The 14,029-nt window shown below is 39.5% G+C and overlaps 1 protein-coding gene across 1 annotated transcript; it reads left to right on the top strand.

The window, feature by feature from the left end:
- Positions 1-1,712: 1,712 nt before the first annotated feature.
- slc51a (solute carrier family 51 member A) lies at positions 1,713-13,387 on the top strand. Its single transcript, XM_008438617.3, has 8 exons — positions 1,713-2,033; positions 5,236-5,387; positions 6,495-6,568; positions 6,814-6,972; positions 8,260-8,371; positions 10,423-10,569; positions 10,649-10,754; positions 11,671-13,387. The coding sequence occupies exons 1-8, from the start codon at positions 1,961-1,963 to the stop codon at positions 11,817-11,819; spliced, it is 972 nt and encodes a 323-aa protein (XP_008436839.1). The 5' UTR covers positions 1,713-1,960; the 3' UTR covers positions 11,820-13,387.
- Positions 13,388-14,029: the final 642 nt, after the last annotated feature.

The raw sequence follows: 14,029 nt of genomic DNA, 5'->3' as shown, positions 1-14,029 counted from the left end.
AATATAGCCCACCAGCGTCAGCTTTGTTGGACAGGATTCTTGGAACACTTGTTTTCTGAATAGCTCCTCATTCAGGCCAGTCAGGACAGATTCTTTTAAATCTGTCACAAATACGTGAATATTAACAAGGTGTGCAAGCAAGTCGAGCTGTCCTGACTTGAATAAGTGAATCAATGGTCGCGCAAGATCCAACATTTTGTAGGTAGCTCACACTCAGCACTTTGTAACAGTGTTGTGAAAGCCTCGTCCTTCGTTAGATGGAATACTTTGTAGAAGAGGAGCATTAGGTCACATGCTGTGATTCGTCCATACTTGTCTGTTTTTGTGCCTGCTGGGTACGTCCCTGGGATGAGCCAGCATGCACAAGGATAATGGAAGTTTTCTTGAACGAGCATGCAGGCTTGAAAAAGAGAGATTTTAAACACGGGGGTGTGGGGGGTGCGGGGAAGGGGGGGTGAGGACGGGTTCTGTTCATGAGGACGGAAGATTTTAAAAGTTCCCGTTGAAGATAATGCAGTACCTTGAAAACGCGTTCAGCGAACTTTAACTTGCTTGCGCTTTTGCAGCGTTCAGTTGGATTTCATGCGATAGACCAACACAAAGTGGATTTTGTTTTCAACCCCATGACCTGTGGTACTCCTAAATATAACAATTCCCCTCGAAAGCCAAACACGTCGGCAGCAGAATCCACCTGTGCGCGTTTTAATCTCGGTGACGGCCAATGCCATCACGAAGACCGTGGGACACGGCAGCCAGGTAGAAAGAGTTCAGGAGACGAGTTAAATGTGTAACGTGACAAAATGTGAAACAGTCTGAGGGATGTGCAAACTTTTGCAAGGCACTGCAACATGTATGTCTTTGGACTTACAGATCGAAACCAGAGTACCAGGGGAAAACCCGTGAATGCATGCACGTAGAGGTGGCAGAGTCATTCTGTGGGTTTAAAAAAAAAATAAAAAAATTATTTTATTTAGCAGACATATAGAATCCGGTCTGTGTCCACCTCACTTCATCATCTTGCCACCCCAGCACCAACACTGCTTCCACCAGTACACCAAACTGGGAATAGCTAGTATGGACATGCCCCGGGATATTTGCAGCCAAAGGCGGTACAACAAAGTCTCGTCTCGGTGAGCTGCATGCGAATCCCTGCCACACCTTTCAGATTTTCAATCTTCAAAACCACGTCTAATTTTTCTACACTCCACAGCTATGTTCTGCTTTGTTGGCCTTTCACGCGACTAATAAAGGCGCTGAGAAATTTGTGAGGAAAGCTATTCATAAAAAGCTGAGAATACAAAAGGGAAAAAAATAAAAAATTGCAGCAAACCTCACATGGCAGTGGCCCCTGCACACGTTGCCATGGGAGCAGGGGAGCATGTGACGTCTGATTTGTCCACATGCTCAAAACATCCATTTTCCAACAATGCTCTCCAAGATTAAACTACACCTCGTCCAGTTTTTATTGTTATCAGAACAGCTGAAGTTTTCTAGTTTCTTAGTATTGCAAGGAAACAATGTGAGATATGTTTGAGACCAAAAAAAAAAAAAAAAGAAAAAAGAAAGATAGAAAACACAAGAAGTGCTTTGTGGATTTTTTTAAAATTTTATTTTATTTTTCCTGTTTTTGTTGTTGTTGTTGTTGTTTTTTTTGACAGTAACCAAAAAAAGAAAAAAAGTTTATATTACAGTAAATGACAAGGCAAATCACGTCAGCCCCATTACAGCGTAAATGGGGGCGGGGCGGGACCACCGACTGCAGTTAAGTGTCTGAACCGGGTTGCAGAGGGAGGCAGAATCATCTCTGAGCGAAACGTTTTCGGACTCTGCAGTGGAGAAAGTGCGCGTCCAGCTCCTTACGCACCGAGCTGTCTGTTGATGTGAGCAGCAGGGAAGACACTCAGCTGGGAAGTCGCGCATTTGCGGCGGAGTGTGTGAATCCAATCAACCATAATCCAACATGAATAATGTATCCAACCGGACCGCTAACCCTTGTGACGACGAACCTCCGTTCGCCATCAACAACATCCGAAGTGAGTATAGACTGGACCTGGTTCTGCTCACTGAACAATTTTTTATTTTTTATTTTTTAAATGATGAACGACTGGATAAAGAATTTGCACTTTACGTACCCCTTCTGGAATTTTAAAGGGGGAGATATGAAGTGTTATTGGTACAAATAGAATATTGAGAAAATCCCTATTGAAAAAAAGAAAGCATCATTTTACCTTGGGGTGCCAGTAGTTTGCCCATCTCCTCACTGGATACAGAATCCTGCATGCACAATATTAATGCATGGATTCAAGAGAAGAAAACATAAACTTTGATGACTGGCAGCATTATTTACTCTTTTTCTTTTTTAATTTGATTTACTTATGATGTACCTATTTTAAGTTCGTAACAGAAGGCATTTCAGCGAAGTTGTATTTTACGAACAAAAACAAAGCCTTTCATCTGAAAGAGCATTGAAAATTACATCTAGATCTGAAATAAAGCAACAGTTGTTCTAAAGATGGTATTTTTAAAAAGCTATTTTTGAGAGCCAGCGGAATCAACATTCTACAAAAGCAGCCGCCAAATGTTTGCTTTGTTATGATCCGTGACTCTTTGTGGTTTCATGATTTTTGACTTTGTTCTTCAATCACTGCGTTGTGATTCTTTCTGTTTTGGTCTCTTAAATAGTTCAATTCTCATCCAGCATTTGGATTCCTAGTGCTTTCATGTATTTAAATTGTCATTTTAGCTGCAGTCCGTCTGGACTCTGTTAAGTTTTCTGTTTATTTTTATGTTCAGGAGTTTTCTCCTTGCAGCTGCTACATATTTTGTTGATAAAGCTCACTTCTTGCATGTCTTTGATCGCCTCCACAGTTTTCATGAGCCATTTAGTTTTCCTCATTCCTCACCAGATCCTTCTTGTTTTGAAGACCTCGCTCCTGCATTACCTGTCGTTTCGCTCCAATCTCACTTGCTATTTTTGTATATTTTTGGATGTATCGTGACTTCAAAGCATGGATTTGCAGTTTATAAGGTTCATTAAACTGTTGCACTTTATAAATGTTATTGGTTTTGGGCATATCCTTTGGAGATCATTAATGGTTCACATCTGGCATCCCTCTTGCATCATTTTCTGGAGGCACCCTTAATGTTCCTCAGGATGAATCATAACTGAGTAATTAATTTGATTTCCTGTTGCTCACCACTGACAAACCATGAATTCAGAATTGCATCCTGTGATTAGTTTATTGTTTATAGATCCTCACCCACTGCTCATTCTTGGCTACATAAAACTCAAACTGTGATTTTTGTTCTGTAATGTGGTTGTTTTGTTCATAATCTTAATCTGTTCTCCCTCCATGTTCCTCGAAACATTTTCTAACATTTTTTAAAATTCTCTACAATATATTTATGTTATTTAATTCTCCATAATACATTTTCTTGGTCTTTGTCTTAAATCTTTCCTTAATTATTCTTGTTCACTCTGAGCATAAAGTTTAGTAGCTTTTCTCGGGGCGAATAAACGCGTGTTTCTAAAGCGATGATGTTGTGTTTGCAACGTCACGTCCAAAGTCCCGACCAGATTGGTGCCGTTTCATTTCGAAGCCTAATTTCTTCTCACAGAAATGCGATGTTAAGAACACGTGTCGAACACGAGATGGCGGTATGATGTACTGCGAACAGATCGCCAGTTTCTAAGTTTATCCATGTCTATGTATTTTTCTGCAGCACCAAAGCAAAAATAAGTTTAGCCTCTTCTCACACAAGGTGGATTGTAATCGACAGCAACCTCTGCCTGATCGCAATATTCTTGAGATCAAGCAGAGGGCTTCTTCTCCTTGCTAATTGTACATGTATGCAAGCAAATATTATCCTGCCAGTGTCTCTCCATGGTTGGTGAAGTGATTAAATAGGAGAAAGTGACATATAAGAGGATGCTGCCATACACTGATCACAATTCAACAACATGACCTGGACACCTCTAGAGAGGCCAAACATAAAAGGTGTTCAAGCTGATGGCTAAATAAGTTATATTTTTAATATGGAGGCCCCTTTCTGATGGTGCCCTGGGCAACTGCCTGTATCAGAAACTTTCCACAGAAGAGACAATCAATCAAACTCAAACAGTAATTAAACTGAGCACAGAAAAGCCCCAGCGAGGGCCCTGGGCAGCAGCACTAACCACCAGATATCATGCAGTCCCACATCAAATCTTGATTAGTAAATTCCTACAACATGGCTACAAAAATTTGATTAGTGAATTTCTAAACAAATAAAACCAGTCAGTATCGATCATCCGTCTCTCCAGCTTCTCTACCTGTAAGCTCAAAAAAATAAAACAAAAAAGAGAGAAATTCTAGTATGTCCTACACATCTGTTAAAGATTGAAATAGCTGAACCTTGATGCGGTGTAGAAAAACATGTTGCATTTCGCTGTTAGAATCCAGAGACGCATCAGAAAGTCGAACTGTGCGGATTCGGTCTTAAAGTTACTGAGCGAAATCGAAAAGGCACAATGGCCGACATCCGTTGCAGAAAACCCGAAGCAAAACAGGAACACCTGTTTGTGGGGTTGGTTTCAGTCTGACTTCCACTAATGACTCTGAATTCCTGACAATAAATGACGCAGATTACAAGAATAGACTCTGCTACATCGAAGGAGCTTCAGCTATTTACTGCCTTTCCTTCCATTCTTTGTTTTACATTTTCCTTTCTCTGAAACGAAAACCTTTCCTCATTGGTGCGCTGATGGCGACATCCACCTCCACTACAGTCAACCGTATCGTCTTGCCTTCATCACCGTCGTCAACATCCTGCCACGTCTGCCAACCTTTTCCCTGATTAGCTATTGGGGTTTTGCGTGTTGCTTTGGTTTTAGGTGTGGCAAATCTGATTAAAAGATTTTTGATATTCGGTTTTCTCCGGGTCATCTTTCTGACACTAGCAAAGCAAAAGAAGAACCAAAGTTCATTTTGGCTCAAGGGGGAACGCTTTAATCTAGCAACGATTCCCTGATTTTTGCCTAGTAAAACTTGTGAGGACTTGAAGTTCTTTTGACTTTTAGGCTGTTTTTCTTTTCTGTTATCCAGCTTGAAAAAGCAAGTATGAGCATGAACTTCTTTTCAGCAGGATCTGAAAAAAACAAAACAAAACAAAAAAAAACATCTTTTCTGTCTTGAATTGTTCTCCCCAAGGGACTGTCTTCTGGACCTAAATCTAATTTGCCTTCTCTTCTTTCAGATCAGGAGGTATTTGGCATTATTTTGTATTCAGTCCTCACCTTCATGGCAACGATTTCAATGCTGGTCTTCCTGGAGGAGTGTGTGTACATTTACAAGAAGGTGCCTGCCAACAAGAAGAGTGTGATCATCTGGGTGAATGGGGCAGCTCCGGTAAAGTTACAAACACACGGTTTAAGTTTGTCTCACTTTGTCACTTTAAAGTATCACACTTCTCTGAGCTATATTTATATACACATGTGTAGAATTGTGAATCAGGCATAGTTTTCGAGAGTTTTAATAATAAATTTAAATCTGAAAAGGTTGCCGATGCCTTTACTTACCATCTCTTTTACGTTGATGCCCCCAAATAAAGTCCCTGGCAACATGTTGCCTTCAGAAGTTGCTTTAGTAAATCAAGCCCACCTGTTTGTAACTTAATCTCAGCATAAATATGCAAACCTCAACCAGGCCTGTCACAGTAATCAATAAATCAATTAATCGCATGATGAATTAAAACAAATTCACTAATTTCCATTGGCATGATTTATCGTTTCTCTTTTTTTCCCCCACTCTTTATACCAAAACCTGGATGATAAAAGCTTTCAGGTTGGTGTTTTGGTTCTGTTCAGATTGTGTTCTTGCATTATTATTTTTGCCATTTCCATATTATTCCATATTATATTACTTAATATTGCCGTTTTGAGACTATTTTTATCGTTTATTACAATAACTTCTGGAACAATTTATCGTCCATCAAAATTTATTATTGCGACAGGCCTAACCTGAACAGACCATCCTCCGAGAAACTAAGTCTTGGCAATGGCATGCTGTGGGAATGTTTCAATTTTCCCGCAGAGAGAGTAGATGCTGTAAATTTTACACTTCCTAGATCATTTTGTGGGATTTTATGTAAAAAACCAACACAAAGAAGTACAAAATAGTTAAGTGGATTAAAATGTTTATTTTTTACTACTAAAAGCTCAACCTCCTTTACTCTGATACTCTGAAGAGATGTCCATCTGAAAACCTGCACACGACATTCCCACAGAGAAACATAGTGGTAGCCGTGTCATGCTGTGGGAATACTTTTGTTTTTAGCAAGACCAAGGACAATTTAGCAATAACCAAATCTGTCTAATACGTAAAATCCTTTTAAAATGCACAGTATTTATTGTTAGAATGTGACAAAATGAGAATAAGTTGAAGCATCGTGAATACGTCGTCTTTCATTTCAGGTTGCACGTTTAATAATGCCTCTTTTCTCCTGGGCTCTTACAGGTGATCAGCACCATGTCCTGCATAGGGATGTGGATCCCCAGAGCCGTGATGATTACAGATCTGACTTCGGCCACGTAAGGCTTCTCTCCCACTCTCGTTTTCTCACTGCTTTCTCTGTTTGTACGCCGTGTGAATTATACCCTTACATCCCGACTGCTCGAGGATCAAAGAGGAACTCGAACCTCATTATTCCGAGGAACATTTTATAGAAAACAGCCGTGCTGTTGTGCAACATGCTTTCACTTTCCTATAGTTTTTTTTTTCTTTTTCTTTTTTTCCTCTTCCCTTAATAGCCCTTGTTGCTCTTCTGTCCTCGTAGCTATTTCGCCATCGTGGTGTTTAAGTTCCTGATTATGATGTTGGAGGAGATTGGAGGAGACGAAGCCTTCCTGAAGCGGTCTAGCAAACACAAACTGAAGATCAGCACTGGGCCTTGCTGCTGTTGCTGCCCCTGTCTCCCACACGTGGCCATCACACGGTAAACTCCCCAGTTACTCACTCTCTCTGCCCATTGGAGAAAAACTCTTTCAGTGTTTTACTTACTCACCCAAGGGATTTTTCCTTGTAATAATGAAGCATGAGTGGAGCTTCCACAGAAAGCATACCATTGGCTTGGCAGTTTATTTTTGGGCAGTCTCCTTATGTTCCTGGCAAACTAAAAACGGGGATAGTTTTTAGTTTTAACGGGGAAAGTTAATCAAGATTACCTATATGCGTTTCGTACGGATGCATCAAGGATCTTTACGATTCATTTTATTAGTTTTATCGTCAGCATCCCTTTGGTTTCGCGTTGGTTTTCTGCTCACTGGTCTCCGAAATTGAAATTCATTTTTGTTTGTCAAATAACATGACACAATATTGAATGCAAGAATGTTGTCCGTCTTCGGTAAAACGATAAAAACTTGGCACAGAGTTGTATCCTTACAAAGTACGAGAGAGGTTATGAGGCGTGAAAACCTTTGCGAGGTACTGCACTGCCTTAGCTGAAAACCTGTGCTGAACAAAAGTAATTGTCAAAGGATTTGAAGGAGCTTTGTCTATGATGCAACATAGGAGTGCTGCGCGGAGAATTTTGCAACACTGATCATGTACAGATGCAGCCTGGAGTCAGTGACGGATTCAGTCGTGTCGGAGAGCTTTGAAGCGTGTTTTTAGCCTGTTTGAACATAACCAGCCTGTGTGCAAACCATGTTGGATTCAAACAGGAGGAAGGCAGGATTTCCAAACAACGCAACCTCCTGGTCATTCACCTCTCGTACTCCTCATGGGTGCCGTGAACCCTCCGTTCCTCTTTTTGGTTGCTGTTAATAATTGCTAACAGGTTAGCTTTTGATTAAACCCGGTCATTTATGCTGCTTACATGCTGTTGTTAGAGACGGAGCTGAATTTGAGTTGTTTTTTTTTTTCCCTAATCTGTGCAAAAGAAAATCTGAACCCTACCTCCCCACACACAGTGATGCAGGTGATAATGATCATGCCAAGGCACGCTCTGCTACTTCTCGACTGATCTGTTTATAAGACATCCCTCAGAGTCATCTGGCACAGTCAGCATTCTCTGGGCATGTTCAGATCCTGACTTGCCGCAACTCCCCAATAAAACAGGCCTCCCTCTGTCTTGTTAAAAAAAAAAAAAAAAATCATCTTTATGGTGAAGTTCATTGGGGATTCAACAATGGACTTGTGGTAACTTTTTGTCTCCCAGATGAAGATCAAGTAAAAAAAAAAAATAGCACCCGTAAATTGATTTCCTCTGTTCCAACTCCAGACGCACTCTCTTCCTGCTGAAGCTTGGATCATTCCAGTTTGCCCTTCTGAAGCTTATCTTCACCCTCCTTTCCATCATCCTGTGGACCAACGGGAATTACAACCAGCAAGATGTAAGTCAAAGAGATCAAGTCCCGTTATTTTTCCCACAGCTCATGTGTGTGTGTGTGTGTGCGTGTGTGTGTGTGTATGTGTGTATTCTTACATAGTTATTCATTTAATGCCAATTTAATGATTTTTAAGGCAGCTTAATGTGTACATGCAGCACCTCACAAATTCATTCCCCGTGAATGTTTACGTAGTTTGTCACACATTACAACCACAAACCTCAGTGTGTTTTATAAGCATCTGATGTGGATATATCCACACAACGTAGATTTATGACACGGAGAAAAAAAAAAAGAAAATGTTTGGAAAGCATTCAGATTAGAATGAGAAAATCCAAACACGTTCATTAAGCGCCGCCGGCAACGCCATCCACAGAGTGAAACAAGGAGGAGAGATCATCATGCTGTGGGATTTTTTTTTTTTTCCCTTCTGGGACGAAAAGTGACAGAAAAAAATGCGTCTTATTTAGTCAGACAAGCGTGTCTGGCCCTGTTGAAGAAAAGCTTGTGAACTTTGACATCCTTATCTACAAATGTTCAGATGCTTTTCATTCATCTTTGCTGAGTTGGAGATTTTTTTTCCCAATGATTGGGCAAAAATAAACTCCCACAATTCTGTTCAGATTTCTACAGTATTAATTCCTAAAAAAAAAAACGCAGCTTAAAGCTGAATGGTTTTCCTTTGACTTCACTTTGTGTTGATCTATCAATCAAATAAAGTCCCAATAAAACGGATTGAAGCTTGTGGACATGGTAGGAATATCATTGCTTCTGCAAGTTGCATCGTAGCTAACACTGTATTTTGTCAGGAGATCATTTCTGATTACTCTTCATTAGTGTCATTAGGCCTAAATATGTGAGTTATCTATAACAGATGCTCCAGTCCAGTGTGTGAGTGAATGTTGGAGGTGTCACAAATTCCTCTCTCTGTTTGAATAAGAGTTTATATTAATTCATTCAGTCTCATCTTTGTGTGGGTACCTGTCAATGTCTTGGTTTCTGTTTCTGGTGAACACGTAATTTAAAATCTAAAACAAGAGGAGAACAATATTTTAACTCCTTACTTTTGGAAGAAGATATTTCGTTTTGTTTTCAGCTTTCCTTGTTTTCTTTAAAAAATAGATATTCGGAATTATTTCATACTTTGCTGATATAAGATCAATCCATCTTTAAAATGCTATTTTTATTTTTTATATTCCCTTTTAAATAAAGAGAAGATACATTTCTTTGCTTTGCCCTGCTTTTGATGGTAAAATACCACAGCAGCTGTTGAGAAGTCCAATTTTATAAATGTCAAAACTTTCTCTTTTTTTCTCTTTTCTTTTTTGTTGACATTTTAAGACGAATATTTACATAAAATTTTATTTCTTTTTTTTTACTGTCTGTATAAGTCTGGATTTTTCTTCTTTTTTTTATCTACACTCTTGTGTGAAGTCATTATCTACAGTTTACCCAGTCAAGGTTTGACTTCCTTGGTATTTTGTTCTGTAGTCCATCCATTTCCTCCACTGTGAGAGAAACCGTTCCCTCAAAACAATTCACCTCAGCTCCTACTCTCTCCATCCTGTAAATTTCTGATAAAATCTCAGCCCACATGTCAATAGTCGGGCTCTCACACAGAAGTCATTTCCTTGCGTTGACCTTGTGTTTTTCCTGCCAATAAAATTCCAAAGAAATATTTATCCCTTTAGGCCATTCCTTATGAAAAGAGACAATCTACTTTCTAGACGTAGATGACTTCCAAATATTTACTGTTTCTCATGGATCCCCGGCTGCTAGTATGTTTTATATTCCTGGAAAATATGATTTGTCATTATTTTTGTAGAAATCAGTTTCTGCTTTAAAGGGATTTCTTTTCTCCCTGTATTATTTTAGTATGCTTTGTGGTGAGTTCATATTGCTGCCTGAAATGTTCAGTGCTGTTATTTTCACTAATCTCTGTTGGAAATCAAATCTCCCCCCCCCCTCCCCCCCGATTTGTTAGAGGTCCAGAAGTTGTGATGATGGTGAACCAATCTGTTGGCATACTTAAACATTACATGACCATCGCTTTTCAGATGAGCATTACCGGAGCAGCGATATGGATCAACCCATTTGTTGGCATCTTGACGGTCATTGCTCTGTGGCCTGTCACCATCATTTTCATGCACCTGAGGATCACCTTGCGAACGCTCAAGATCATCCCCAAGTACGCCATGTATCAGGTAGGATCCCGAACAACAGCAGAGTTTCCCAGCGCCGCGCTCTCAGCAGTTGACTGCATCAGTGTGCTTATGTCGGTAGCTGGTGCTGATCCTGAGCCAGCTGCAGACGGCCATCATCAACATCTTGGCCATGAACAGAATCATCGCCTGCTCTCCGCCTTTTTCGTCTCCCGCCAGAGGATACAGTGAGTCCCGACATATCCTGTCTGTTTCTTTGGGCTCTTGTCGTTGTTAAACCAGGCTTTCGTCTTCAGCCTCTTTGCTCAGACGTTGCTGATGGATTTAATTAATCAGTCAGTCAGCCAATTTGGTTGCTGTTAGAGCAGAGATCCAAACAGTTTCCTCTTAAAGTGATGAAGAAACGAGGAGACTTGCCCGTCCTGTTCTGCAACCCAAAGAGGGTGAAGTTGTCCGATACGACAGCGAAAACACATGTTGTTATTATTGATCACCTGACACTTGAGAATTTAATCATTCATGCTGGAGCTAAAGTTATTGCCAAACAAAATTCAGAAATTCCAAAAAATTTGAATGGATTCTGTCAGATGGATTCTGTCTTATGATACTGAAGAAAACTTTAGGCTGCTGTGTTGACACTTTTTGTACAATGGCATCATTTTATTGCGATCCTTGAGTAAATCTAAAAATGCCACCAGGACGGATAAGCTTGACGTCTGACTTGTAGAATTATCTATTATTGATATGTTATAAACCAGATGGGTAATTAAATCAAAATTTCTTGATGTATGCCAATGACAAGCTTTTTTTAGATTTCATATTTTCTCTGTAACAAATTGGTTTGTTTTTCAGCGGTAAAACAAGCGGTTGTCATAGCAAAGGCGGAAAGGACATAAAATAATGTAAAAAATAATGTAAAAAAAATTTTTTTACAGCAAATTCATCTGGTATTTCAACAGAGATGCGAGTTGCTGTTAAATGAGTGAATGAAACCGATCAAGTCAAACAGGATCGTAGTGAACCACGACCAATAGTCAGTTTGTTTCAGTCCAACATTAAATGTCAGGAAGAAACTCAAAACTCACGACTTTCCCAAAGTCTCTCTTTGAGCAAACCTTAAAACCATTTTGTCCGTCTACGCAGTGCTGAGTCAGCAACTCCTCATCCTGGAGATGTTCATCATCACTCTGGTGACCCGGCTGCTGTACCGACGACAGTACGAGCCTCTCCCAGAAGAAGAACCGGGCGACAACGAAAACACCAAGTTGACGACATTAACGGTTTCTGCGTGAGGCCTGGATGAATGTGTGTGTCTGAGAGTCTCTATGCATTGGTTTGATGAGGAAATTATGTAGAGTTGCATTGATCAATAAATATGAAATCAATATAAATGAACTTGGAGGTTGTGCAGCTGGCTGACTGGAACACTCAGGTCATTTTTTATTTTAGCAATATGTTCTGGCACGTAAGCATTCGTCTTCAGATTGAGGAAAGCTCAGTTGGAAAGCTCTTCTCTATAACCTCTTGGACATAAACACTATTGATGCTAATATAGCTCAGGCAACTTTGTACGGGTGAATAATTGTCCTTCGTCCTCTGATGGCACCTTATTAAAACACCTTTTTAAATGTAAAAATCTTTAGTTTTTAGTCTCCAAACTATGTGAGGCTTTTATACAGTTCTTTTTTTTAATGGTCCCTTCAAAGTTCAGGTTAACTGTTCAGGTTTTATTCTGAGGCATGCTTTCTAAGGATGCTGAGTGTAAAGTTAAATCTGTAAGTTCAAGCTGGTCAGTCCTTGAGACTGTGAAGCCCAAATTATAACACTTCCACCACTGTGCATCACAGCAGAATGAGTAGCTCATCAAGGAGCGTGTCATTGGTCTGTACTTTTCGCTGCTATTATTGTTACCAGATTCTTATTTTTGACTTTGGATCAGGTTAAGACTACACTTCTGAGAAAACTATTCTCTCCGGCAATATGTTCACTGTTTAACTTTATATTTCCCCTGCTGTTCTTTTCTAACATCGACTGTCTGCCCCGTTTTCCCCTCTCAGCTGCAGTTCGTCAGATGACATATCAATGTTTCAAAGAGAATCAAATAGTTGTTTTTTTTTTTTTATCTTTATTTCATTGCCATTAGGAGTATATAGTACATTATGCATGTATTGAATTTGTGCCTTTGTGGTTATAAATGTTGGGATCTTTACAAGGATTTAAATATCCCTCCTTTTTCCCATAAAGTGCGCTCTTTGTAACATGCGGAACAACTTTTTTGTACGAATGATGAAACAAAGTGGAAGTCGGACGCCAAATATTTGTTGGAGGAGAACATTTTGGAGTTGTTAACCAATACCACTGTTAATAAAATTGCTCGTATTTTTAAGCAGGATTTTGTTTCCTTGTTTGTGTGCTGCTTTTAGTTCTGAGTGGAAACAAAAGGGTACAAAACTTGGTGTCTCTCAGGTTCATTTGCCTTTCAGTTTTTTTAACGAACAACTCTAAATTAGGGAAACCACAAAAAAAAAAAGAAAAAAGAAAACACTATATCAAGCAAAATTGGTTACCTAAAGGATGTAGAGGGGAAATCAGTTCAGTTGCATTGAATGTGAAACTTACTTTTCATGTATTATTTTTTTGTTTGTTTGTTTTTACATTTGTTATTAAACGTTTCCACTTCATCTTCATGTGCAGGTTGTTTTGATATCTTTGACATTTAATTTGAGAATTGCAAAAAAGAATTTACAGAAATAAATGCATTAATGGTCTCCAAAACCTGCTTGAACTCAGTGTGGAATTAAACCCATTTCCCTCAATGTCTGTTTATTATTTGAACTACAAATAAAACAACTTGACCATTTATTATTTGTATTTTTGTGCACCATCATAAAATTATTAAACGCTCCTGTTGAACTTTTATTGTCTTGAAAAGGAGCTTAAACATAAAAATGGCAGATTCCAAATGTCTTTGCCCTTGAGTTGCATATTAGTGATTTCATCATTCTGCCTCTAGAGGGAAGTAGAGATCACGACCTGAATGTCCCCGGTGTTTCTATGGGCTAAAAAGCTCGACTCGGATATTAATAATCAAACCTTATAATGGTGTCTTTACTCCTCAAGACGACATTTAAGACGACATTTAAGCATACCATGCAGGTGCTTCATTCCGTCCAGCTACTACTTTATAAAATAAACAAGTGATAATGAATGATGTTGACGGACGTGTTTTTAACCAATTGAATTGACTCTGCTGGCCTCTTCCTAGTTTTCAGCCAATCACCGCACAGCATTTGCCGGCGCCTCCCCCGCCAAGTGCGGTTGAGTCGGAATTGAAAGTACGTGCTTCCCAAAACATCGCTACAGGACCGGATGTTGAATAGGTCGGATCTTCAAAATAAGTCGAGACAGTTTATGGCGTCATGTTTTGTCAGATTTAAAACACAATATTTGATCCAGATACAGCAAAAGAATGAATTGTTTGTCTCGTTTGACTCTTCCTTGG

This window comes from Poecilia reticulata, chromosome 20 (genome assembly GCF_904066995.2).
Source record: "Poecilia reticulata chromosome 20, P_reticulata-male-v2, whole genome shotgun sequence".
In the NCBI taxonomy this organism is placed as follows: Eukaryota; Metazoa; Chordata; class Actinopteri; order Cyprinodontiformes; family Poeciliidae; genus Poecilia; species Poecilia reticulata.
Note: the sequence above shows the minus strand (reverse complement) of the source record. Positions and strands in the feature narration are given on the sequence as shown.